Genomic DNA, 23,798 nt, shown 5'->3' on the forward strand with positions numbered 1-23,798 from the left:
AGGGTCTGCAGGCCTCCCGCGCCCGCCCGGGCCCCCGGTCCGCAAGCTCGCCCCGCCCCTCCGCCCGCCCCGCCCCTTCTTTTCGCATTGCGGGGCCGCTGGAGGTTGGCACGGTGCCCTGTGCGCCCCACGTGGAGCCCCAGCCGGGGCCGGGGGTGGGGGAGGAAAATCTGGAGCCGATTCCCCTCCCCTCGCCCAAGCATTTGGGTGGTTGATTCCTCATCCCCCCTCCCCCCCCCCCCCGCAGGAGTTGCGGCCGCTCCCGGCGGGGGCGGGGTCGCGGGGACGGGTGACGTCAGGGCGAGTGGGAGCCGAGGCAGGAGCGAGTAGGAGAGAGCGAGCGAGAGCGAGGAGAGCGGGAGAGGGGCCGGGAGCGGACCCGCGGGTCGGGTCGAGTGAGAAGCAAGGACGGGAAGGAGAGAGGGGGGAGCAGGGAGAGAGAGATCGCTACGAAGAACGGCTGGTTGCGGGTTCCCAGGCTGCGGGTCCAGGTGGGGTAGGAGCTGCTGTCCGGGGAGGGGAGGAGAGTGGGGCTGGGGGAGCGCCAAGAGAAGGGCTGAGAGGTGAGGAAGGGGAGGGGGAGATCGAAGATTGGGAGGGAGAGGTCGAGGGGGAGAGAGGAAACTGCTAGAAGAAAAACGGAAAGAGGTAGGCGGTGGGCGGAGGGGGGAGTTGGTAGGAGAAAGAAGAGGTAGGAGGAGGGCGGGATAGAAGGAAAGCAAGAGGCTTGGAGGTTCTTGAGGAGGCGAGAGGCAGGGACAGGAAGGGCTAGGAGAGCCAACGGTGTGCAGCATAAAAACCCCGGGGGCTTCCAGGGGGTTGTCATGGAGGGAACTGGGGGAGAAGTCCTCGGCCAGGGGAACTGCGGGCTGGAAGATGCCCCAGACCTCTTGACTAGAGCCTCCGTCCCCCTCATGCCTGAGTGGCCACTGCCCCTTGCCTCATCTGCCCTTACCTTGCTCCTAGGAGCGCTCACCTCTCTCTTCCTCTGGTACTGCTATCGCCTGGGCTCCCAGGACATGCAGGCCCTGGGCACTGGGGGGCTGGTGGGGGGCGTCAGTGGTGGGTCAGACAGATGCTCAGAGGCTGGCAGGCCAAGCCCAGGAAGCCCTGGGGAGCCTGGGGAAGGACCCGGGACAGAAGGTCTAGTGAGTCGTCGGCTCCGTGCCTATGCCAGGCGCTACTCCTGGGCGGGGATGGGTAGGGTGAGGCGGGCAGCTCAGGGGGGCCCAAGCCCTGGGGGAGGGCCAGTGGTCCTGGGTATTCAGCGACCAGGCCTATTTTTTCTGCCCGACCTACCCTCTGCCCCCTTCGTGCCACGCGATGCCCAGCGGCACGATGTGGAACTCTTGGAAAGCAGCTTTCCTGCCATTTTGCGGGACTTTGGGGCTGTGAACTGGGACTTCTCAGGGTCTGCCCCTCTGCCTCGGGGCTGGTCCCCACCCCTGGCCCCTGGGTGCTACCAGCTCCTGCTATACCAAGCAGGCCGGTGCCAACCCAGCAACTGCCGCCGGTGCCCAGGGGCCTACCGGGCACTAAGGGGGCTTCGGAGCTTTATGAGTGCCAACACCTTCGGCAATGCCGGCTTTTCCGTCCTCCTGCCTGGGGCCCGGCTAGAGAGCCGCTGTGGGCCCACCAATGCTCGGGTGAGATGCCATTTGGGTAAGTGGATGCCGCCTTCACCATCTCCCCCTGAGGACTCTCCTCTGCCATCCTGCCCTCTCGGTGTGGCTCTGAGCATGTCTCTCTCAGGTGTCCATGACTCGTGCCACCAGTACGGCCCATTGCATTTCCCATGCCCCAGCCACCTGCCAACCATCTCCATGAGCTTGCCACAGCCATTCACCATCTGTATTGCTTTCTCATATTCACTTCTAAATATTAAAAAAATTTTTTTTGCAGGGGGGAGGGCCTTTTGGGTCACACCCAGTGGTGCTCTGGGTTTACTCCCAGCTCTGTGCTCAGGGACCACTCCTGGCAGTTTGGGAGACCATGTGTGGTGTCATTAATCAAAATCAAAGCTGGGTCAGTTACATGCAAGGCAAACGCACTAACCTCTGCTCTCTCTTCCCGTCCTCTTTTTACTTATTTAAAAGGAATATTTCTAGAATATTAATATTCACTATTATGTATAAAATACTCCTAACAACAATATATATATGCATATGTATACAGATATTTTCTTTTTTAGGCCACACCCAGCAGTGCTCAGGGGTTACTCCTGGTTCTGCATTCAGGAATTACTCCTGACGGTGCTCAGGGGACCATATGGGATGCCGGGGATTGAACCTGGGTCGGCTGTGTGCAAGACAAACGCCCTATCCTCTGTAGTATCACTCTGGCTCCAAAACAATATACTTTTTAAAATGAAAGTTTTAAAAATTATACCCATGGTTCCTGAGACTGAAACCTATAATCTCTTTTTTTTTTCTTTTTTTCACACTCAGCAATGCTCAGGTGGAGCTCAGGGCTTACTCTTAGCTCAGCGTTCAGGGATCATTTCTGGCAGTGCTCAGGGGTGCCAGGAATTGAGTCTGGGTTGGCCACATATAAAGCAAGCACCCTACCTGCTGTACTATTGCTCTGGCCCCATACTCTTCTTTCCTATAGAAGGGAACAATGTAAGGTTAGGGTAGCACCAAAGTGATGTTATAAAGGAAAAAACAAAAAAGCTTTGCCATTAATACCCTGATGTTGTTTTGCCTAAAGTCATCCCCTGTGCTACCAGCTGGATGTATCCAAAGACCAGCAAGGACAAACCTTTATCTGACTCCCACGCTCCCTTCCTTCCTCTAAGGCATGGAAGGCCTTGACTGGTCCCTGCTCATCATAAGCCGGAGGATGCCACTTCTTCCAGGAAGCCTCCCCTTCTTTTTTGGAACATAATAGGTTGTACCCTGCCCTTCCTTTCCCTAACTCCTAGCACTTCTTTTATCAGTACTACATTGTAACTTTGCTCAGGTCACTTTCCAGAGAGCAAGCAGCTATCACAGAAGTTTTAGACCCTGGCTGGCCCTCAGACCTTAAGGACTGAATTGGGGTGGGCCCTTTGGGAGAGGCAGTTTTGGGCCCAACGTCTCTTTCCACAGGTCTGAAGATCCCTCCTGGCTGCGAGCTGGTGGTCGGGGGCGAACCCCAGTGCTGGGCTGAAGGACACTGCCTACTGGTGGATGACTCTTTCCTGCATACAGTGGCGCATAACGGTAACAGGAATCTCATTCTGCTAAGGATAGGAAATGAAAGAGATAGATGAGAAAAATCAGGCCCAACTGGCTCTAGTTGTAGCACCACCATCTTCCAGCTGCATGGCCATGAATGAGTCATGTCACTTCTATTGCCTGTGAAATGGGGAAACTTTATCAGGTGACTGTGAGGTTTTCATATTGGTGCAGACTCTAATGCAGACCACCAGGGCTCCTGCCCAGTGTCTGCAGCTACTGTGTGACCTTGGGAAAAATCATTAAACATTTTTGTACCTGCTACATTGTATAAATTGGTAGTATAGTACTACCTGGGTTTGATTCCTCCGCCCCTCTCGGAGAACCCGGCAAGCTACCAAGAGTATCTCGCCCGCATGGCAGAGCCTGACAAGCTCCCCGTGGCAAATTCGATATGCCAAAAACAGTAGCAAGTCTCACAGTGGAGAAGTTACTGGTGCTCGCTCGAGCAAATCGATGAGCAATGGGATGACAGTGCTACAGTGATAGTACTACCTCAGCTTGTTTTCATGGTTGTTAGAGAAGTACCTGGCATTTATTTATTGTATTTGTATGAATATTTGGTCAGTGGTCTGGAACCTAAGTCCCTGATTAATGCTCTCCTGTCTCCAACCCCGTGTGCCCTAGGTTCCCCTGAAGATGGGCCCCGAGTGGTCTTCATTGTGGACCTCTGGCACCCCAACGTGGCTGGGGCAGAGCGCCAAGCCCTTGACTATGTCTTCGCACCATAGTCTTGAAGGAAGGAAGAGTCTCCCTTCATCTCTCTGGGCCAGAGTGATGAGGCACGGAGGCACGGCGTGGCTGGCAGCCAGGCGCTCCTCTTCATTGGGGGTGGTGGAGGAGGGTGGGAACACTCACACACTCAGCTAACACTGAAATACAGATTTTCAAACCTCTTCTAACTCCTAGTGACTTTGTTCCCGGCGACTAGCTCCAGGAAGGGTTTGGGGCTCATGTCTCGTCCTTCCCGCCTGGGAGATCTCCCTGGTCCTTTCCCGAAAGCCAGCACCAGACCCTCAGAATCAACTTTATTCCAATAATTTAATAGAAAATTAAAATAATAAATAATATGAAACAAACTGAGAAGACAGCTTGGCTGGTGCAGACCCTGGCCAGCCTCGTACAAAGTTAAGGAGGAAGGACGAAGGTGGGGCAAGGATCAGGAGACCAACTACCCGGACAGCAGCGGGGAAGCAGCGCAGACGGGGTGGGGTCACGAAGGGCTGCTCATCACTTTGGCATGTATGTACTGGGGGGGAGGGAGAGAGAGTTTCTAAGTCATTCTAGGAAAGGGAGCAGGACAAGGGAACAAACGTAGGGCCTTCTGAAGGGCTCCAACTGAGAGGAGGGGTGGGAGAATACAATGTGATTAGCACTGACAGGGGAAGGACTGGAAAAGGGCCAAAGTGAACTGTATCATGCAGTGGAGGACAGAGGAGAGCCCCCGACTTGGCCAGCAAAGTCGTGGTAAAAGGTTTAGAAAGGGGAAGGTGCTTGGTCCCAGTGGCAGGAAGAAGAGAGGGTCAAGGGTCAAAGGTCAGTCCTTGAAGACAATCTGTTGGCCATGAGGACGCTCGTCATGGGTGATGTGCCGCCGGACGTGGATCCTGCGGACACGATGCTCCCGGTTCTCCTCGTCCTCCCCTCGGCCTGGCCCGCCACCTCCAGCGGCACCCCCTGTGGCCTCCAGGAGAGCTGGGTCTGGACCCCGGGGCGTCTCGTAGATCAGAATGTTCAGGGTTTCCTCGAAGATTCGAGCCTCTGGGAATTCCACCTGCAAAAGGTCAGCAACCTCCAGCTCAGCATCACAGCCAGCCCCCCAGGGGCCCACCTGTCCCCAAAAGTCTTCTAGCTTTTACAATCAGGACAATTTGGCCTGAACTGTCCTCGTGGCTACTTCTTTAAGTCACATTAATACTGCAGGGTACACTTCTGGAATTAGGCAGAGTTATGTCTTGTCTTATTTGCTCTCAGGTCTTGGTATGACACTCACTGACATGTTTAGTGACTTCTCTGTAGCTACAGGTGCGGGTCTCGGCAGTGGGAATACAGAAGCAGGCATAAGGCCAGTTCCGGCCCACATGTAGTCTCCATTCTAGGCGGAGGATGGAGACACACAATTGATGAAGTATAAACTATCAGTTGATGGAGAATGTTATGGGACAAAGAATGAAGGATACAAGAGAAAAAGGGTGGGGGCGGAGCTATAGTAGAGCAGGAAGGCCTTGCACACGGCCGACCCTGGTTCAATCTCCGCCATCCCATATGGTCCCCTGAGCACTGCCAGGAGTAATTCCTCTGAGTGCAGAGCCAGGAGTAACCCCTAAACATTGCTGGGTGTGGCCCCCCAAAAGAAAAAATGAATGGGGATGGTCATGGCCAGGAATAGCAAACTTTTAAAGAGCGCTCAGAGAAGTGACTCAAGCTAGTGGAGGGGAGGGAGGAACATGGGGGTTAAGGACAGTCTTGTGGGAGCTCTGGGGCAGGGTCTGGGGCAGGAGTGTACTCTGTGTGAAGGCAGGGTCGGCAGTGAGGAAGCCAATGATCTGGCACAGTGGTGAGGGAAGGGTAGAAAGGGATGAAGCAAACATGTGACTGGCAGGTGTCTTTGTGTATTTCGGAGGGACAATGAACAGGCTTGCAACAAGCTGCACGCTAACTACTGGTTATCTTCCTGGATTCCAAGGGAAGTATGTAATTCAGGAATTGGTGTGATGATCAGTCTCTCTGTTCATCTGTACCTTCATTCCTTCAAGCCCTCCCATATTCCCAAATTACCACCATGTGATTAAAGGGCTGGCTAATGCTAAAGTGATCAGGAAAGAAGAGAAAGCCCTAGCTAGCCTCAAGGAGCTAATACCAGGGGTCCAGGGGATGGTGCAGTGGCTAAAACACCTGACTTGCAAGTGTGAAGTCATGAGTTTGATCCCTGGTGCCACTGTATATGCACCACAAGCAACTTCTGGCTACACCACAGCCAGATGTGTGTGCGCCCCAGAACAAAAGGGTGTGATCTCCAGTGAGCACAATTAAAGAAAGGTGTGCAAGCAATTAGAGAAAGGTGTGCAAGCAACTGCAGCCCTCCTACTTTTGGCGAGGCACTGTGCCAGGCTTGAAATCTCAGTGAAGAAATACTGAGTAATTGCAAGCCCTCTGCCGTGTTACTCCCTTGACCATCTTAACAGCCTGGTCCATTCTGATCTTGGTAAGAGTGATTTGCCCCAGACACACAATAACATCTTATAATCTCTAAGCAAACAAAAGTCTGCCTAATGAAGTAGATCTCTAAGCCTCCAGCCAAGCATCACTTTTTTTTGTTTGTTTTTTTTTGGGTCACACCCGGCAATGCACAGGGGTTACTCCTGGCTCTTCACTCAGGAATTACCCCTGGCGGTGCTCAGGGGACCATATGGGATGCTGGGATTAGAACCAGGGTCGGCCGCATGCAAGGCAAACGCCCTACCTGCTGTGCTATCACTCCAGCCCACTTGCACATTTTAGTTGCGATATTTACTGGGGGTTGCACATCAGATTTTGGTGCTCATGGGCCAGGGTGGCGGGCCACACTCCTTTAGCTGTGGTACTAGCACATGTGCTCGGCGGGGTACTCAGGAATTATTAGCTGATGACTGTTGGGTTCACGACTCAGGATTTAAAAGCAGTGTTTCTAAGAGGTTGACTATTCTGAAATTGAATTTTGGAATTTTTTTTTGGGGGGGAGGGGGTGTACACATGGCAGTGCTCAGGGCTGACTCCTGGCTCTGTGCTTGGAATCACTCCTGGTGGGCTTGAGGGCCTATATGGGATAAAGGGGATAAAACCCATGTAACCCAGTCTGACCACATGCAAGGCAAACCCCTTATCCACTGTACATACTATCTATCCAGCCCTGAGGTCCTGATTTTTTTTTAAGCTGGGAGGGGTTTAGGTCATCCTCAGTGGTGCTCAGGGTTTACTCCTGATTCTGTGGTCAGGGGTCACTCCTGGCCATGCTCAGGGGGCCATTTGGGTGCTGGATATTGAACCCAGGTTGGCCAGATGCCAGGCAAATGCCTTTCCCACTGTGCATCTCTAAGACCCTGAGATGCTGAGTTTTAAGTACCTATTTTGGGTCATGTGCCCTTCTGAAAGTCTAACAAAAACTGCACACACACTCCCAGTAGGCATACTATTTCAGGGGACTGCCTAAAACCCCACTTGAATCCAACATCTTATTGCACAGATAGCGAAATGGAGACCCACGGAGTAAGTTAACTTGCCCAAGGGAACCCAGCTGACTGCAGAACCTGAACCCCTACTCCCAGAAAGATTCCCCCCGGCCTGACCAGCTAAGCTGCTTTGGTCCAGGAGGTCAGCCACCCCCCCCTCCCCCACAGTCCTTCCCGAGCCCCCTTCTGACCTTGGTCTGCTTCTTCTCTGTAGCATAGACGATGGAGGTGCAGCACACCTCAGCGATTTTGCGGCCCTGCCCGTAGAAAGACCAGCAGCAGATCTCGTCCCCCAGGACATCCTTGAGGAAGAGCAGCCGCCCATGGAAGCGCAGGGCCAGTTTGTCAAACAGCTCGATGTTCTTAAGCAGGTTGTCGTCTGAAGTGCTGAGGACCAGGGGGCCAAGAGATCTCACCAACTGGCTTCCCTCCCAGGCTCCCCTGCCTGCGCCTGCCGAGGCCAGCACTCTGGGCCTCCCAGGAGCTTCTGATCGCAGTGGGGAGCTCCTTCCAAATCCAGGGCAGACCAGTGGGCCTCAGAAAGGAAGTTGCATTTTTTAAAAATATAATTATTTCTTTTTTAAAATTTAGTTTTGGTTTTTTGGAAACAGCAAGGGATGCTCAGGGGTTACTCCTGGCTTTGCACTCAGGAGTCACTCACTCCTGGCAGTGCTCTTGGGGGCGATGTAGGATGCCAAGGATTGAACCCCTGTTGGCCGTGAATGAGGCAAAACGCCCTACCGGCTAAACTATCTCTTCGGCCTCAGAAGTTTCATGTGTTGAACAAATCCCAGTCTAGCAGAACGTTTTCCTGTGGAGATTCTGGAGTCAGGTCTGGCATCCTGGTTCCATCATTATTATTATTTTTTTTTTGGGTGCCACACCTGGTGGTGCTTAGGGTTTACTACTCGAAATGTTCGGGAACCATATGGTATACCGAGTATCAAACCTTGGTTGGCCGCATGCAAGGCAGGTGCCTTACCTGCTGTATTATCTCCCTGGCACCACCAATTTTAACTGAGTTCAAGTATCAAGTTATTTTACTTCTCAGAGCCTGAGTTCTTGGAGATCCCAACAGTACCAACCCCAAACAACTGTGAAGATTATGAGAATTAAGGGATGCCAAACATTTAAGAGCGATGCCTACTGCAAATGTTTGTTATCCTAGCTACTCCTCATCAGAACCCCAGTTTCTGATAAAAATGAAGCCTACCAGTGTCAAAAATATCCAGTGTCAAAAATTCCAGGAGCTGGAATTTGCATTTGGGGGCCCCCTGTGTGGGGACAGCACCCCTCTCTGACCAGGTGCTGTGACTTAGCCCAAGATCCCACCCAGGTTACCTCCCACCCAAGGGTGTCACCTGGTGTAGGAGTACTTGTTGTTACTCCGGTTGTGCAGAAGCTTCACCACGGGCTGTTGGGGGGGAAAGAGGATGGAGAAGGATGGGGGTCAGGCTGCAGGGCGAGGTCCCCACCTCCTCCCTACAGGGCTCAGGGGCCTCACCTTGGAGGTACTGGCCAGGAGCTGCTGCTCCTCCCGGGGAGAAGTCACCATGGGGATGAGGCACAGCGGGGACAGGTTCTCCCTTTTTTGCTGGAAAAGAAGCAGAAGGTGGTTAAAAGCACAGCTAAGGGCCCCCGACGTTAGGCCCCACTTTTTTTTTTTTGACGGGGGAGGGGGGCTACCTGGTGGTGCTCAGGACTTCCTCCTGGCTTACTCTGTGCTCTCTAGTGTAAGCTCAGGGAACCATAAGGAGTGACAAGAACGGAATCTCAACTGGCAAGAGCCCCACCAGCTATACTATCTCTCGAGCCTCATGAACCCCACTTCATTTATTTACATTTTTTAAATTAGTTTTTTGATTTTTGGGACACACCCAGCAGTGCTCAGGGGTTACTCCTGGCTCTGCACTCGGGGGGCACTCCTGGTGATGCTCAGGGACCACATGGGATGCCGGGGATCAAACCCATGTCAGTCGGTGTAAGGCAAATGCTCTACCTGCTGTACTATCACTCTGGCCCACTCGCCTTTCTTTCAATGAGGGCAAGAGGTGCCATGTCCACAGGACGCTCACCTGCGTCTGCAGAGTAAGGGAGCTGGTTTGAGCGTGTGATGCTCAGGTTGACTCAGAACCACACACATGGGCTTCTTTCCCCTTCTGTCTTCTACAGTCCAACCATCCTCTCAATTCTACCAGATATTTTTCTCAACCAGGAATTTCTGAAAATTTTTTGTTGTTGTTTGGGACATTTTGTGGTGCTTGGGGTCAACTTGTTTGAGGTGGTCACTTCTAGTAGTGCTCAGGGATCACACGCAACTACAGATTAAATCCAGGCCTCCTAGGTACAAAACTTCTGTTCCAGCCCTTTGAACTGTTGTGTCCAGCCAGATCTTTAGGAAGCCCAAGGAATTTCTTTTCTTTTCTTTTTTTGGTGGTGCAGGGTTTGGGCCACACCCAGCAATGCTCAGGGTTACTCCTGTAGTGCTCAGGGGATCATACAAGATGCCAGGGATTGAACCTGGGTCCGCCGCTTGCAAAGCAAACGCCCTACCTGCTGTACTCTCACTCTGCCTCCAACTCTAGGATTTTTTTTTGTATTTGGTGGAGAACCAAACCTAGGTCTCATGAATGCTTTACCACTATGCCACAATCCTGGGTCCAGAACACTTACGATTTTCTCTAAAATTAATATGGAAAGATAAAATTCTACTATTAATGGAGGTCAACTTGTTAAATAAGAATACTGACTTTGGGGCCAGAGCAATTGTACAGGAGAAAGGGCATTTTTGTCTTGCATGCGACCAAACCTGGTTTGATCCCCGGCATCCCAGATAGTACCCCAACACCACGGGGAGTGATTTTTGAATGTAGAACCAGTGGTCCTGAGCATCACTGGGTATGCCCTCTGCAAGCCCTCTGTATTCCCCCCAAAAGAACACTGACTACCAAATGTTAAGCTCTCCTACGAAGCCATAGTGAGGAATTGTGATTTTGTAGTAGGAAAAAACAGACCAAAAAAAAAAAAACCTCAATGACCACCCACAATAGAATGCTTGGAAACAGACTGGTGTATATATGAGGATTGATATGTATAAGGACACAAATCAATGGGAAAGCATGGCTATTTTTGGTTATTGCTGTGCAACTGTCAGGAACTTAGTATGCTCAGGGGACCATATGAGATGCTGGGATTCGAACCCGGGTCAGCCGCATATAAAGCAAACGCCCTACCCGCTGTGCTATCACTCCAGCCCCGTCCAACTTAGCACTTTAAACCAGTAACATGATGTAGAAATGATAGTACAGTGGGTAGGGCACTTGCTTTGAATGCAGTACACCTGGGTTAGATCCCTGGCAGGTACCACATATGATCCTTCAAGCCCTGCCAGAAGCGATTCCTGAGCAGAGTCAGGAATAAGCCCTGAGCACCACTGGCTATGGCCCAGCCTCCTCAGTACCCCCAGTCAGTAATACTTCAGTGAGTATTAAGAAATGAGATAAACCAACATCTCAATAGCTTTGGTCAGGGGATTGGCATACTGTTTCTCAGGATGTGAAGTCTGCTCAGCTGGTGCTGACAATCTGAAGGCACGACTGGGTCTGGGATATTCTTTCTAAGAAAATGCATGTGTATGGCAGACAAGTACCTGATTGCTGTTGGCAGAGAAAATTTGCTTTCTGTCATTTGGACCTCTTCACAGGGGGTCCGAGTGTCCTCATAACATGGCAGCAGCTTTCTCCGGAGGAAATAACCCGAGAGAGTAAGGCAGAGGCCTATCTTTTATGATCTAGTTAGCCCTATCCACCATGAGTGAAAACTAGAGAAGAGAAGGAACAACGGGACAGGAATCACAGTGAATGCCACGAAGCCTGGCTATACAAGCTCCCTTTTGGCTTCCACTGATTTTTTTTTTTCTTTTTGGGTCACACCTGGCAATGCACAGGGGTTAATCCTGGCTCTGCACTCAGGAATTACCCCTGGCGGTGCTCAGGGGACCATATGGGATGCTGGGAATCGAACCTGGGTCGGCCTCGTGCAAGGCAAACGCCCTACCTGCTGTGCTATTGCTCCAGCCCCCTTGGCTTCCACTGATTTCAATTCTTCCTGTAAACAAAATCTGTAACTTTCTTCCCAAGATACCTCAAAGCCTCCTCCCATTACATCAGCGCCCTAAAGCACAGAATCTTGCATCTAAATCAGGCCCAGGTGGGGAAAAGAAACTCTGTGTTTAGTTTATTGAACACCTCTTAAGTGCATGTCCTTTTGTTTTAGTTTTGCTTTCTGGGTCACACCCAGCGATGTTCAGGGATTACTCCTAGCTCTGCACTCAGGAATTACTCTTGGTGGTGCTGGGGGACCACATGGGATGCGGGGGATTAAACCTGGCTCAGCCCTATGCAAGGAAAACACCCTACAAACACCATAGCAATGGTACTATTGCTCCAGTCCCACATGTCCTTTTGATCTAAAGACCTATTAAGGGATCAGGTGGATACAAGTTCTGGTTTTCATGGCCCTGTATGCAATGGTGGAAGAGGCATGAGAATAACCTCTCGGGCATTCAGGAGGCATACACCATCGGATTCTGTAATCAAACTGGACAAATGTTAGCACTCTGATGTCTTACTCTTGTCCAGGAATGATTCTCTATGGATCTCAGCAAGTTACTATACTTCCTTTTCTGTTTGTGGCTCCAGAATTTTTCTCAGCCTGCTTCCTACTTGTAAGCAATGTGGATATCCAAAGACTTCTTCAAGCCCTCTTGCACTGTCTTTTCTCCCTTTCAGTCCAAGCTAGCTTCTGGCTAACACCTTCTCCTAAGAACTTAATGGGACATGGACAAAAGACACACACACAAACACACACACAAACACACACACACACACCCTGTTAGATGCTTTTGTGTTTTCTCTACTGGGGATGTGCTGGGATTGCTCTAGGGTAATACCCTTAAGTTTCTTAGAAGTGCCATTTCTTGATCAAATAATTCTGACATCTTCTTGGATATTTCTGCAGTGTAAGAATTTTACAACCATATCCTAAGCTTTATCTGCAGACCAAGTTTTATCTCTAGGGCACGAAAAGTACCCCGAAGCCCTGGGAGCTATTTATTTATTTAGCTTTTTGGGTCACATCCAGGGATGCCCAAGGGTTACTCCTGGCGGTGCTTGGGGGACCATATGGGATGCCAGAAATCGAACCCAGGTCAGCCACATGCAAGGAAAATGCCCTACCTGCTGTACTATCGCCCCAGCCCCGCTATTTATTTTTTTTTTAAAGTTTTGTTAATTTGGAGAAGGGCCTCCCGAAAGGGGCCTCACTGGGCCAACAGTTCCGTGCAAGGGCCTGAGGAGGTGATGATAACAGGGATTATCCAGGCCACACCAGCAGTTCTCAGGGGCCTCCATCTCCAGACCTTGCAATATTCAGGGGACCATGTGGTGCCATGGACTCAAACTTGGCTTGCGTGCATGAACCCTAATCACTGTATTATCTTTTGGCCCATCAGAAGTCATTTGTTAATTTTGTTTTGGTTTTGGGCAAAAGCAGGTAGTATTCAGAGCCTACTCCTGGTTTAGTTCAGTGGTTCTGGCTCAGGTTCATTCCTGAAGTTCCAAGTCCAGATACTGATCAGTGTGAAGTGTGAAGACTTGACTAGGTCTGGATGTTCCCTAAGAGTTGCTTGAGAATCTTCACACAGCAACTGGCTCTGCCAGACCGAGTGACTGGCTAGCAACTGCCTACCTCTTCTGACTTGGCTTCAGAAGTCACACTATCAGGGGCTGGAGCAACAGTAGTGAGTAGGGCCCTTGCCTTGCACACAGCCAACCCAGGTTCGATCCCCAGCAACCCCGTATGGTGCCACAGTATGCCAGGAGTGATTCTTGAGCATGAAGTCAGGAGGAAGCCCTGAACACCACTTGGTATGGCCCCCAAACAAGCAAAACAAACAAAAGAAATCACAGTATCATACCTGCAGTATCCTTCCTACTGGGCACAAAGATCAACCCTGTTCAGAATGGGAGGGAACTCAAAAAAGATGCCTGAATAAGCAGGAGACAAGAATCCCAGTGGGCCTCTTGTCTGCCGTAACATAAATAAGAATTGGGAGGGTCTGGAGCAATACCACATCGGGTAGGGCGTTTGCCTTGCACAAAGCTGACCTGGGTTCGATTCCCAGCATCCCATATGGCCCCCCGAGCACCACCAGGAGTAATTCCTGAGTGCAGAGCCAGAAGGAGTAACCCCTGAGCACCGTTGGGTGTGACCCAAAAAGAAAAGAAAAAAAGAATTGGGAAAATTAGCCCATTCTATGAACAACTGTAAAGCAAAACAGTTCAATCCTTTTGTATTTCACATTTATAAAAGCGAATTCCACTTATAATAAGAGAATTTGACCTTTATCTCATATCTTATGTATATAGGATAAAAACATACCATCAGAAAACCCTTTGGTTCTTTTGTTTTGGGACCAGGCACGGCCCTGTGCCTGCTCCCAGTGGTGTTCAGAGGACCATGTAGTGTTAGAGCTTAAAACTGGATCATTCCTGGCTCTAGAACATATGAAGTGCTGGGGACTGAACCTGGGTCTGCTGCATGCAAAGTAAGCACCCTATCTGCTCTACTATCTCTCTGGTCATTAAGGCCAAAAAAATGAAAAAAAAAGAGAGAGGAGGAATTTGATTACCTTAAAAATCAATAATTTCTCAGCTAAGGGTCGAGTACCACCAGGAGTGATCCCTGGGCATTGAGCCATGTGTGGCCCCAAACCAAAGAAAAATAATTTTTCAGGGGCTGGGGAGATAATATAGGAGGTAGGGTGCTTGCCTGGCACGCGGCTGACCCGGGTTTGATTCCCCGGATTCCATATGGTCCCTCAAGCACTGCCAGAAGGGATTCCTAAGTACAGAGCCAGGCGATACCCTTGGGCATCACTGGGTGTGGGCCCCCCCAACAACAATAAAAAAGAATTTCTCAGGGGTTGGGGCGATAGTACAGCAGGCAGGGCATTTGCCTTTCATGCAGCAAACTGGGGTCAATCCCCAACACCCCATATGGTCCCCTGAAACCTCTTAGGAGTGATCCCTGAGCACAGAGCCAGGAGTAAGCAAGCCCTGAGTACCACTAGTGTAGCCCAAACACCAAAACAAAAATAATTTCTCAGCAGAAGACCAGGAGAGTACAAGGGAGAAGGTGCTTGCCCTACGCAACCCTGACCATGGTTCAATCCCCAGCTCCACATATGGTTCTCTGAGCACAGAGCCAGGAGTAAGCCCTAAGCACTGCCAGGTGTGGGCCGCAAACCAAATAAAACAAATTGTTTTTGGGGAAGGGAGGAGGCTTTGGGCCATACCCAGCTGTGCTAAGAGCTTACTCTGGGCTCTCACTCAGGGATCAGTCCTAGAGGTACTCAGGGGACCATGTGAGGTACGCGGGATTGAACCCAGGTTAGCTGTGTGCAAGGCAAGTGCCCTGTCCACTGTACTGTTGTTCTGGCCCCAATAAAACAAATTCTAAAATTTAAAAAGAATTTCTCAGCTTAGGGGCTGGAGCAATAGCACAGCAGGTAGGGCATTTGCCTTGCACGTGGCCGACCTGGGTTCGATTCCCAGCATCCCATATGGTCCCCTGAGCACCACCAGGAGTAATTCCTGAGTGCAGAGCCAGCTGTGACCCAAAAAGCAAAAAAAAAAAAAAAAAAAAAGAATTTCTTAGCGGAGAGCAGAATAACAGTGTTATCCTACAATCCAAATAAAATTGATTCAAGCAAAGATAACTAACCGGTGTGTGGATGATACGTAACTGCCATTCATACAGTACCTAAGATCACACAGATTACTTTATAGCTGGCAATAAAAAAAAAAATTGAGGCTGGAGCAATAGCACATTGGGTAGGGCATTTATTTGCCTTGTATGTGGCCGACCTGGGTTCAATTCCCAGCATCCCATATGGTCCCCTGAGCACCGCAGGAGTAATTTCTGAGTGCATAAGCCAGGAGTAACCCCTGTGCAACGCTGGGTGTGACCCAAAAAGCAAAAAAAAAAAAAATTAACTACAAGGCCTGAGTACATGCCTTGCATGTGCCTACCTGGGCATAATTCCCTGGAACTTCAGATAGTATCCCAAGTCCCATCCTGACCGAGAGCCAGGAATAAGCCCAGAGCACTACTAAGTATAACCCAAAAGACCACATAAATAAATAAATAAACAAATAAATAAATCGGAAAAGGTAATCACAATGAAGGGCTTACTTGAATCAGGGATCAATTCTGAGTATCACTATCTGGGTTAGGTCTCTTGATATAACACAACACAAAGCATTTAAAGTTATCTAAATCTATTATAACCAAAATGTTTAAATTATGCAGCCTTCTAGATCTACTCTCTAGCTGACATACAGAAAATTAAAAATAGGGTAGGATGGCAAAACAAATGATACTATGAGTAAACAATGAAGTAACTTTGAAAAGTGCTCATTATTAAGGCCAACTGATGGTCTCTTTCAGCAGCAAGTCAGCATCATAAGGAAAATGGAACTGCTGGGGCTGGAGAGATAGTACAGCGGGCAGGAAGCTTGCCCTGCACTCAGCCGGCCTAGGTTCAAACCCAGCAACTCATAAGGTCCCTCAAGCACCACCAGAAGTGATCCAGGAGTAAGCCCTGAGCACTGCTGGGTGTAGCCCATCCTTGTAAAAAAAAAAAAAAAAAAAAAAAAAAAAACACACCCACATAATTAGGGACCAGAGTGGTAATACAATGGGTAAGCCTTGCATCCTTGCATTACCACATGCAAGGCTTACCTGGGTTCAATCCCTGGCACCCCATTAGGTCTCCTGAGCAACACCAGAGTAACTCCTGAGTGCAGAGCCATGGGCAACCCCTGAGTACTACTGGGTGTGATCCCAAAAAAAACTTAAAAAAAAAAAAAAAAGTAGGGCTGGAGTGATAGCACAGCGGGCAGGGCATTTGCCTGCACGCGGACGACCCGGGTTCGAATCCCAGCATCCCATATGGTCCTCTGAGCACCGCCAGGGGTGATTCCTAAGTGCGTGAGCCAGGAGTGACCTCTGTGCATCGCTGGGTGTGACCCAAAAAGAAAAAAAAAAAAAGTTTGGGAAAAAAAAAAGTAATTACCAGACATAATGCAAGAATAAACACTGGGTTCTAGAAGAACCAATTATATATATATATATATATATATACCATTTCTGGAACAAACAAGAGAAATCTGTATATGCCCTGGATAGAAGATAAAATTTTGTTGACATGAAAAAATGGTAATTATTAACAGATAAAATACCCCATCACATGTTACAGCATGACCATACTTTGATAAACACACACAGACACACATGATAAGACCTACAAGGATATTCAGTATTTTATTTTTTGATTATCTGACCTGTTTTTTCTAAATATTTTATAATATATACTACTTTTTTTTACAGTATGTATTACTTTAAAAATGATTATTTGTATTTTAAAAATTAACCAGGATTTCACTTCAACACCCAATACCAGGGGTAGGTACCATTGTAAAAGAAAATATTAACAAAAATGACTAGAACTTATTTGAAACAGACTTTCTCAAACGGGTTTCTCCCTGAAATTCAAAATGCAGGAAATAATCTAAATAACTATTTTCTCTCAACAATTCAGAGGTTGATAGGCCAGTAGTCCCATTCTAGACACTTTGGAGAAAAGCTCCTTTATTAGATAAGATATAAACCTTTGATGAGGGAAAAACAAGCACGAAAAGGTGTGAATCTGTAACTGTACCCTCACTGTGACTCACTAAAATAAATAAATAAATAAATAAAAATAATAAAAAATAATAAAATATAAGCCTTTGGCAGAAAAAATTCATCCTCCTTAGGTACTAAACTAAAATATGCAAGGACCTCCAGCAAAGCAACAGGAAGATGAAAAAATTGGGTAGGAAATTTGGTTAAGGAGTTGAACAGCCAATTCAGAGAAAAAGAAAACAAAAAAGCTAGTGACTACACAGAAAGATATTCAATCTCATCAGTACTCAGAGGCATGCCAATTAAAATGAGATCACTCTATACCAATCAGACTGGCACGATTAGAATGCTGGGTGATGCCATGTGTTTTGAGGATATTTAGAAATAGGATTCCTTATGCACTGCTGAGAAGGAGTATAAAGTGCTACAGCCATTTGGGATAGTAACTGGATGATGCTTGCTAAAATTCCTTAGCATGTATTCTGAGAGCCAGCAATTCTGCTCCCAGCTACAACCATGAGAAGCCTTGACCCAAGACCCACAAGGGCACAAATTCAAGAATGCTCATGGTGGCACCATCTGCGAGGGCAGAAAATGGGAGTCAATCTAGATTTCCAACATCAGGGGACTGTATAAATAAAATACACACCACAGAGTTCTGTGCAGCAGTTCGAAACAAAAAAAAAAAAAATAAATGTAGATGAGTGCTAAATATATAGCAATATGAGTAGATCTTGAAAAAAGTGAACTCAAACACAAAACACATCACCCACAGCAGCTCAGTAGCCTTTATGAAAATTAAAATGATTGGGGCTGGAGCGATAGCACAGCGGGTAGGACGTTTGCCTTGCACGAGGCCGACCTGGGTTCGATTCCCAGCATCCATATGGTCCCCTGAGTACCACCAGGAGTAATTCCTGAGTGCAGAGCCAGGAGGTAGCCCCTGTGCATCACCAGGTGTGACCCAAAAAAGAAAAAAAAAATTAAAAGGATTTATGTATATAAAACAGTACTTTAGATTTCCAAGGCACAAATATAATCCAATTGACAAAATATTAGAATTGGAAGAGTCTATCAATGGGGGAAGAGAAGTGGGCAGGGAATTTATTACTCTCAGGTAATAAAGGGAAAAAATAAAAAGAAAAGATCAGTGATGGTAAGGTGCCACACACAGAGGATAAGAATGAACTCAAGTCTCTGTATCCATGTCAGTGACGCTGGGATTGAATCTGAGCTTTGCTGCTTCCGGGCTCTTTGACCCTGGATGAATTCCCCCTTCCCTAATGTTTCTTTTTTATTCAAATAAGGGTATAAGTTGTACATATAAGCACAGTGTAGATTTGCTCCAGAAATAAGAGTGGGTGTGAAAAAATATTAAATGTAAAACTCTGAGAGGAATGCTCTTCCAAGATCATCTAGTTTCAAGTATTTCAAACTCCAAGTAGTAGTAGTATTTCAACCCAAATAACGTCATGAATAGTTCAAAGGGTCTCAACAACTTTTTTTTTTTTTTTTGCTTTTTGGGTCACACCTGGCGATGCACAGGGGTTACTCCTGGCTCTGCACTCAGGAATTACTCCTGGCGGTGCTCAGGGGACCGTATGGGATGCTGGGAATCGCACCCGGGTCAGCCGCTTGCAAGGCAAATGCCCTACCCGCTGTGCTATCACTCCAGCCCTGGATCTCAACAACTTTAAAAAGAAAGACCAGGGACCAGAGCGATAATACAGCAAGTAGGGCATTTGCCTTACATGCGACCAACCCAGGTTTGATTTCTGGCATCCCATATGGTCCCCTGAGCACTGCCAAGGAGTAATTCTTGAGTGCAGAGTCAAGAATAACCCCTGAGCATCACTGGGTGTGATTCAAAAAGATGGAGAAAAAAGAAACAAAGAAAACCAGGGTCAGAAAGTACAGTGGGTAAGGCCCTTGCTTTGCATTTAACCAAATGCCAAATGGGCTTTAGATCCCCAGCACCACATGAGGTTCCCACCCCCAGAGCACTGTGCAGAGTGATCCCTTAGCCAGGAGTAAGACCCGAGAACACGCCGGTATGGCTTATGTGTAAGTGAGAATAAAATGCATTTTTCTCCAGTGAAATGTAGTCAAGATGAAAAACATGAATATAGCCAAAGGAATTCTTTACTCTGGAATTTCTAGACCTAACAGGCATTCCTGAGGTTAATATAAATTTGTTCACGCCACTGTTTTTCAGAATTTGAAAAGGCATTAAAGAAGAAACTATCACTAGGTGCACACGTGTGTCACCAGCCCATGTACATGGTGCCCACACACGTGTCGCCTGCATTTCCCCTCTTGAGATACATACTTTCATACTTTAATGCTGGGATGTGTACTGGGGCTCTCTCTTTCTCTCTCTCTCCCTCTCCCTCCCTCATCCTCAGAAGTTTCAAATAAACCTATTTTTATTTAAAAAACAACAACAACAACTATCACCACTTGGGTCACACCTAGCGATGCACAGAGGTTAGTCCTGGCTCATGCACTCAGGAATTACTCCTGGCAGTGCTTGGGGGACCATTTGGGATGCTGGGAATCGAACCCGGGTTGGCTGCATGCAAGGCAAATGCCCTACCCGCTGTGCTATCGCTCCAGCCCCAAGAAAGACATTTTTAACACTGTAAAAAAAGAACAATAAAAAGGTCTTTGTAAAACTCACTACATTGTACATATTTTCCTATCTTTTGGAACATGAGGACAGAATGTCAGAGGTGGAAACTAACTCTCTCAAGGCTAGTCAGTTATGGAGGTGGCATGTAAAGCATGGGTTCTAATTCTGCTTTCTAAACTCCTTTCAGACTCAAAGAAATCCACAGAAAAAAAGTAAGTGCAATGCGTAGGGATCTAGGACCCGCAGCCTGTTTTACTGGGTGGGACTCTGGTTCCATACAATAAGCTAAAGAAGAAAATAATTTCTAATTTCTGAGGGAAGTGCTGTTCTTAGGAAAGACCCGATCATAGTTATATTTCAGTTTTATTTTAGATTTCCAACCCCCTACTAGTATATGAGAATCACTTAGGGTTTCTGAGCCAGGAAGAAATAAAATTGGGGGGGCTGGAGCTATAGCACAGTGGGTAGGGAGTTTGCTTTGCATGCAGCCAACCCAGGTCGATTCGATTCCCAGAATCCCATATGGCCCCCGAGCACCTCCAGGAATAACTTCCCGAGTGCAGAGACAGGAGTAACCCCTGTGCACTCCTGGGTGTGACCTAAATATCAAAAAAAAAAAAAAAAGAAAGAAAGAAAATTGGGGGGCTGGAGCGATAGCACAGCGGGTAGGGAGTTTGCCTTGCACGCGGTCAACCCGGGTTCGATTCCCAGCATCCCATATGGTCCCCTGAGCACCGCCAGGAGTGATTCCTGAGTGCATGAGCCAGGAGTGACCTCTGTGCATCGCCAGGTGTGACCCAAAAAGCAAAAAAAAAAAAAAAAGAAAAAAAAGAAAAGAAAGAAAGAAAATTGGGATTATGTTCTTAAGGATAATTCCTTTAGGGTGATAATATACCCAATATTTTCTTTTCCTTCCTCTTTGAAAATACCCATATATCTTTCTAAGTCCCTAAAAGATGAACTAAGGGTTCATCTTTGTCATCTCAGGAGACTGGCAATTCAGGTTGGGAATTCAGAAGGTGGCACTCACCTGCAGCGCCAGCTGGCAGTCCTCAATCAGGCCCTGCACCAGGTAGTAACGTGCTTCACCCAGTAGCTCTCCCAGTTCTCTGGTACTCTCAGGAAGTGGCACAGACCCGTCCCGCAGGTAGTTGAGAATGGTACCAAAGTGACGGCCGCTCCGGTCAATCAACACCCAGCCTTATAGAGTGGGGAAGGCAAGAGAGAAAGAATAACTTTACTGGGGGGGCCCAGGGGCTACTAATTTTTGTTTACTTGTTTTTAACTTGGGAACCACACTCAGCAGTGCTCAAGGATCACTCCTGGTGGTGCTCGGGGGAGCAAACGTGGTGCCAGGGATCAAACCTGGGTTGACTGTGTGCAAAGTAAGCACCCTACCCGCTGGACTATTGCTCTGGCACATCTATTAAATTTCTTGATAAAAGGATTCCAAAGTTACAATGAGGTCGGAACATTGATCTCTTTCAAATCTCTACACACACAAGAAAACTCTAAACAAATGCAGGGGCTGGAGAGACAGTACAGGGATAAAGGCACTTGCCTGCAGGAGGCCATCCCTGGTTTGATCCCCAGCACTGAATATGAACACGGAGACAGGATTAAGTCCTGAGCTCAGCCAGGTGTGCCCCCAAACAAACAAACATACAAAAATCCAGTCAGTTCTCCTATCAGGTCCTTTTATATTTTTGTTTCTGAGCCACACCTGGTGATGCTCAGGAATCACTCACTCCTGGTGGACTCGGGGGACCATATGGGATGCCGGATAGTACCCTGCCTGCCAGACTATCACTCAGGCCCCTCAGTTCCCTTTTAAAAACACATCCAGCCAGAGAATTAATTCCCTCTCAAGTCTGTTCTACAGAAGACTCCCACACTGAGAAAGTTTTTATAGACTGTCTTAGTAATAAATCTCTTAACTTCTAGTGTTAACCCCAAACACCCTATTTACTTAAAATGTCAACCCCACCATCCACATTGCTTCCATTTTAAGCATTATATTTTTCATAGACTATGTTACCATCTGTAATTACATAAACTTTTAAAATATAAGTTTGCTAATTCTCCCCTAACGACCATACAAACTTCATAAAGCTAGGGTGAGAGACACAGTATTAAGGTGCTTGCCTTGAGCACTGCTAATTTTGAAGCTCATATGGCCCCCTGAGCACCACCAAGAGTGATCCCTGAGCACAGCCGGGTGTGGCGCAAGGACCCCCTCCCACAACTCCACCTCAAATAAGGACAACCTTGTCAGATTTCCTTTACCAGTTATCTACAGTACTAACTTGCACGTTCCAAATACTTAAATATGGGCTGGAGCAATAGCACAGCGGGTAGGGCTTTTGCCTTGCATGCGGTGGACCCGGGCTCCATTTCCAGCATCTCATATGGTCCCCTGAGCACTGCCAGGAGTAATTCCTGAGTACAGAGCTAGGAGTAACCCCTGTGCATCGCTGGGTGTGACCCAAAAAAACAAAACAAAACCAAAAAACCACTTAAATACAATTCCACCTTTGAACAATTGAAGATTAAGCTCGACCCCGCCCCCCAGTTTTTCTTCCCCTACTCTCACAGTCACAGTTAATTCCCACTCACTCCCCCCACGCCCATTCCCTGCAAAATTTGGGCACGTGGGGCTCCAACTTGTATGCAACACTCCAAGAAGGCACGGTTTGCCTGCACCAAAGAACCGTCCGGCCTCCACGCTGGTTGCAAATCCAAAGCAGCTACAACTTGCATTTACAGACGGATTCCTAGAGTGGACGGCAGCCGCGTTAGAGAACACAAGAGCCAGACAAGCCGGGGCCCCTCCAACTCTCCAGGAGAGTTGTCGGAGAGCGCGAAGCTGAAGAACGCCTGAGCAGCTGGCAGGCGGGTGGGGGTGGGGGAGGACACGTGAGAGATGGGGAGCAGGGCAGCGGGGAGGCGGGGTGGAGGGTGGAAATTTCTAAAGTGACCTGCGGAATCACTTACCTGGCTCCCCAGGCAGAGCTGCGGGGCGGGGGTGGGGTGCGCGCGTCCATAAATGTTGCTCACGGCTGGGAGGGGAGGAAGACTACGAATGAGAAATGAAGCTAGAGCGGGCCTAGGGGAGAACGCGCTGCATGGGGCAGCGGGCGACGCGGGGAAGGAAGCGCGGGGGCAAGGGAGCGGCCGGCGGCGGGACGCGGGGCCGCACAGGTGGGCGAGGCGCCTACCTCCGGCGTCCGTGAGGACCTCGGCGCGGCCGCTGAACATGGCCTTGAGCATGGTGTCCTGCCCGGTGAGGGTGCGCAGCGTGGTGTAGTGCAGCGAGCCGCCCACGTTCAGCTTCACGTACTTGCTGTTGGGGGTCAGCGGCCCCAGACCGTGGGCGGCGGCGCCGGGCTCGAGAGCCGAGGGCTTGGGGACCTCCAGGGCCGGGGCCTCGGCCGCCGGGCTAGACGCCTCGGCCGACATGCCCGCGGCTGCAGCGGGCGGCGATCGGAGGTTCTCTTCCCGCCCGCCGGCCGCTCCCAGCGGCCCGGGGGTCGGAGCCGTGGGGCCAGAGCCTCGGGCGCGCTCGCCCTTACCCCGCCGCTACGCCGCGGCACCGGCCCTCAGCCCCATCGCGCCGGCGGCGCCCGTTAGCCGGGAGGAGCAGCTGCGCAGGCGCGTGGAGGCCCCGCCCCCGGCCTCCAGGCCCGGGGAGCAGCGCCTGCGCAGTAGATTCCGAGCCTGCGGCAGGGTCGCGCTTGGGGTCCTGCGGGGCGCGGCGGGGCGGGGCGGGGCGCAGCTCGAGGCCGCCTGAGTGCGGGCGCCCCTGGCCACCCTCCTGAGGTGGGAAGCGACGTCCCGTATCCGGTCCCTGAACTCAGTGAGCTTTGGGCAAGGTTTCCCGCCTCCAGCCCCGCGCGCGCTGACAGACCGAGCGGGAGCCCCCTGTACGCGGGAGAAGCTCCTCAGGCCGCCTGACCGGGGCGACCCCCGGCCAGGGCAGGTGGTTCTCGA

General features: G+C 49.4%; 2 protein-coding genes across 2 annotated transcripts; one reads left to right on the forward strand and one right to left on the reverse strand.

The window, feature by feature from the left end:
• The first annotated feature begins 676 nt into the window (after positions 1-676).
• Positions 677-4,102, forward strand: ASPHD1 (aspartate beta-hydroxylase domain containing 1). Its single transcript, XM_004615944.3, has 3 exons — positions 677-1,662; positions 3,090-3,203; positions 3,846-4,102. Exons 1-3 carry the CDS (start codon positions 825-827, stop codon positions 3,947-3,949), a joined length of 1,056 nt encoding a protein of 351 aa, XP_004616001.2. The 5' UTR covers positions 677-824; the 3' UTR covers positions 3,950-4,102.
• Positions 4,103-4,240: 138 nt separating this feature from the next.
• Positions 4,241-23,432, reverse strand: KCTD13 (potassium channel tetramerization domain containing 13). Its single transcript, XM_004615859.2, has 6 exons — positions 23,027-23,432; positions 20,839-21,008; positions 8,931-9,020; positions 8,788-8,840; positions 7,618-7,813; positions 4,241-4,992 (listed from the first exon to the last, which is right to left on the reverse strand). Exons 1-6 carry the CDS (start codon positions 23,265-23,267, stop codon positions 4,756-4,758), a joined length of 987 nt encoding a protein of 328 aa, XP_004615916.1. The 5' UTR covers positions 23,268-23,432; the 3' UTR covers positions 4,241-4,755.
• Positions 23,433-23,798: the final 366 nt, after the last annotated feature.

Source organism: Sorex araneus, chromosome 4, assembly GCF_027595985.1.
Source record: "Sorex araneus isolate mSorAra2 chromosome 4, mSorAra2.pri, whole genome shotgun sequence".
Lineage (NCBI taxonomy): Eukaryota > Metazoa > Chordata > Mammalia > Eulipotyphla > Soricidae > Sorex > Sorex araneus.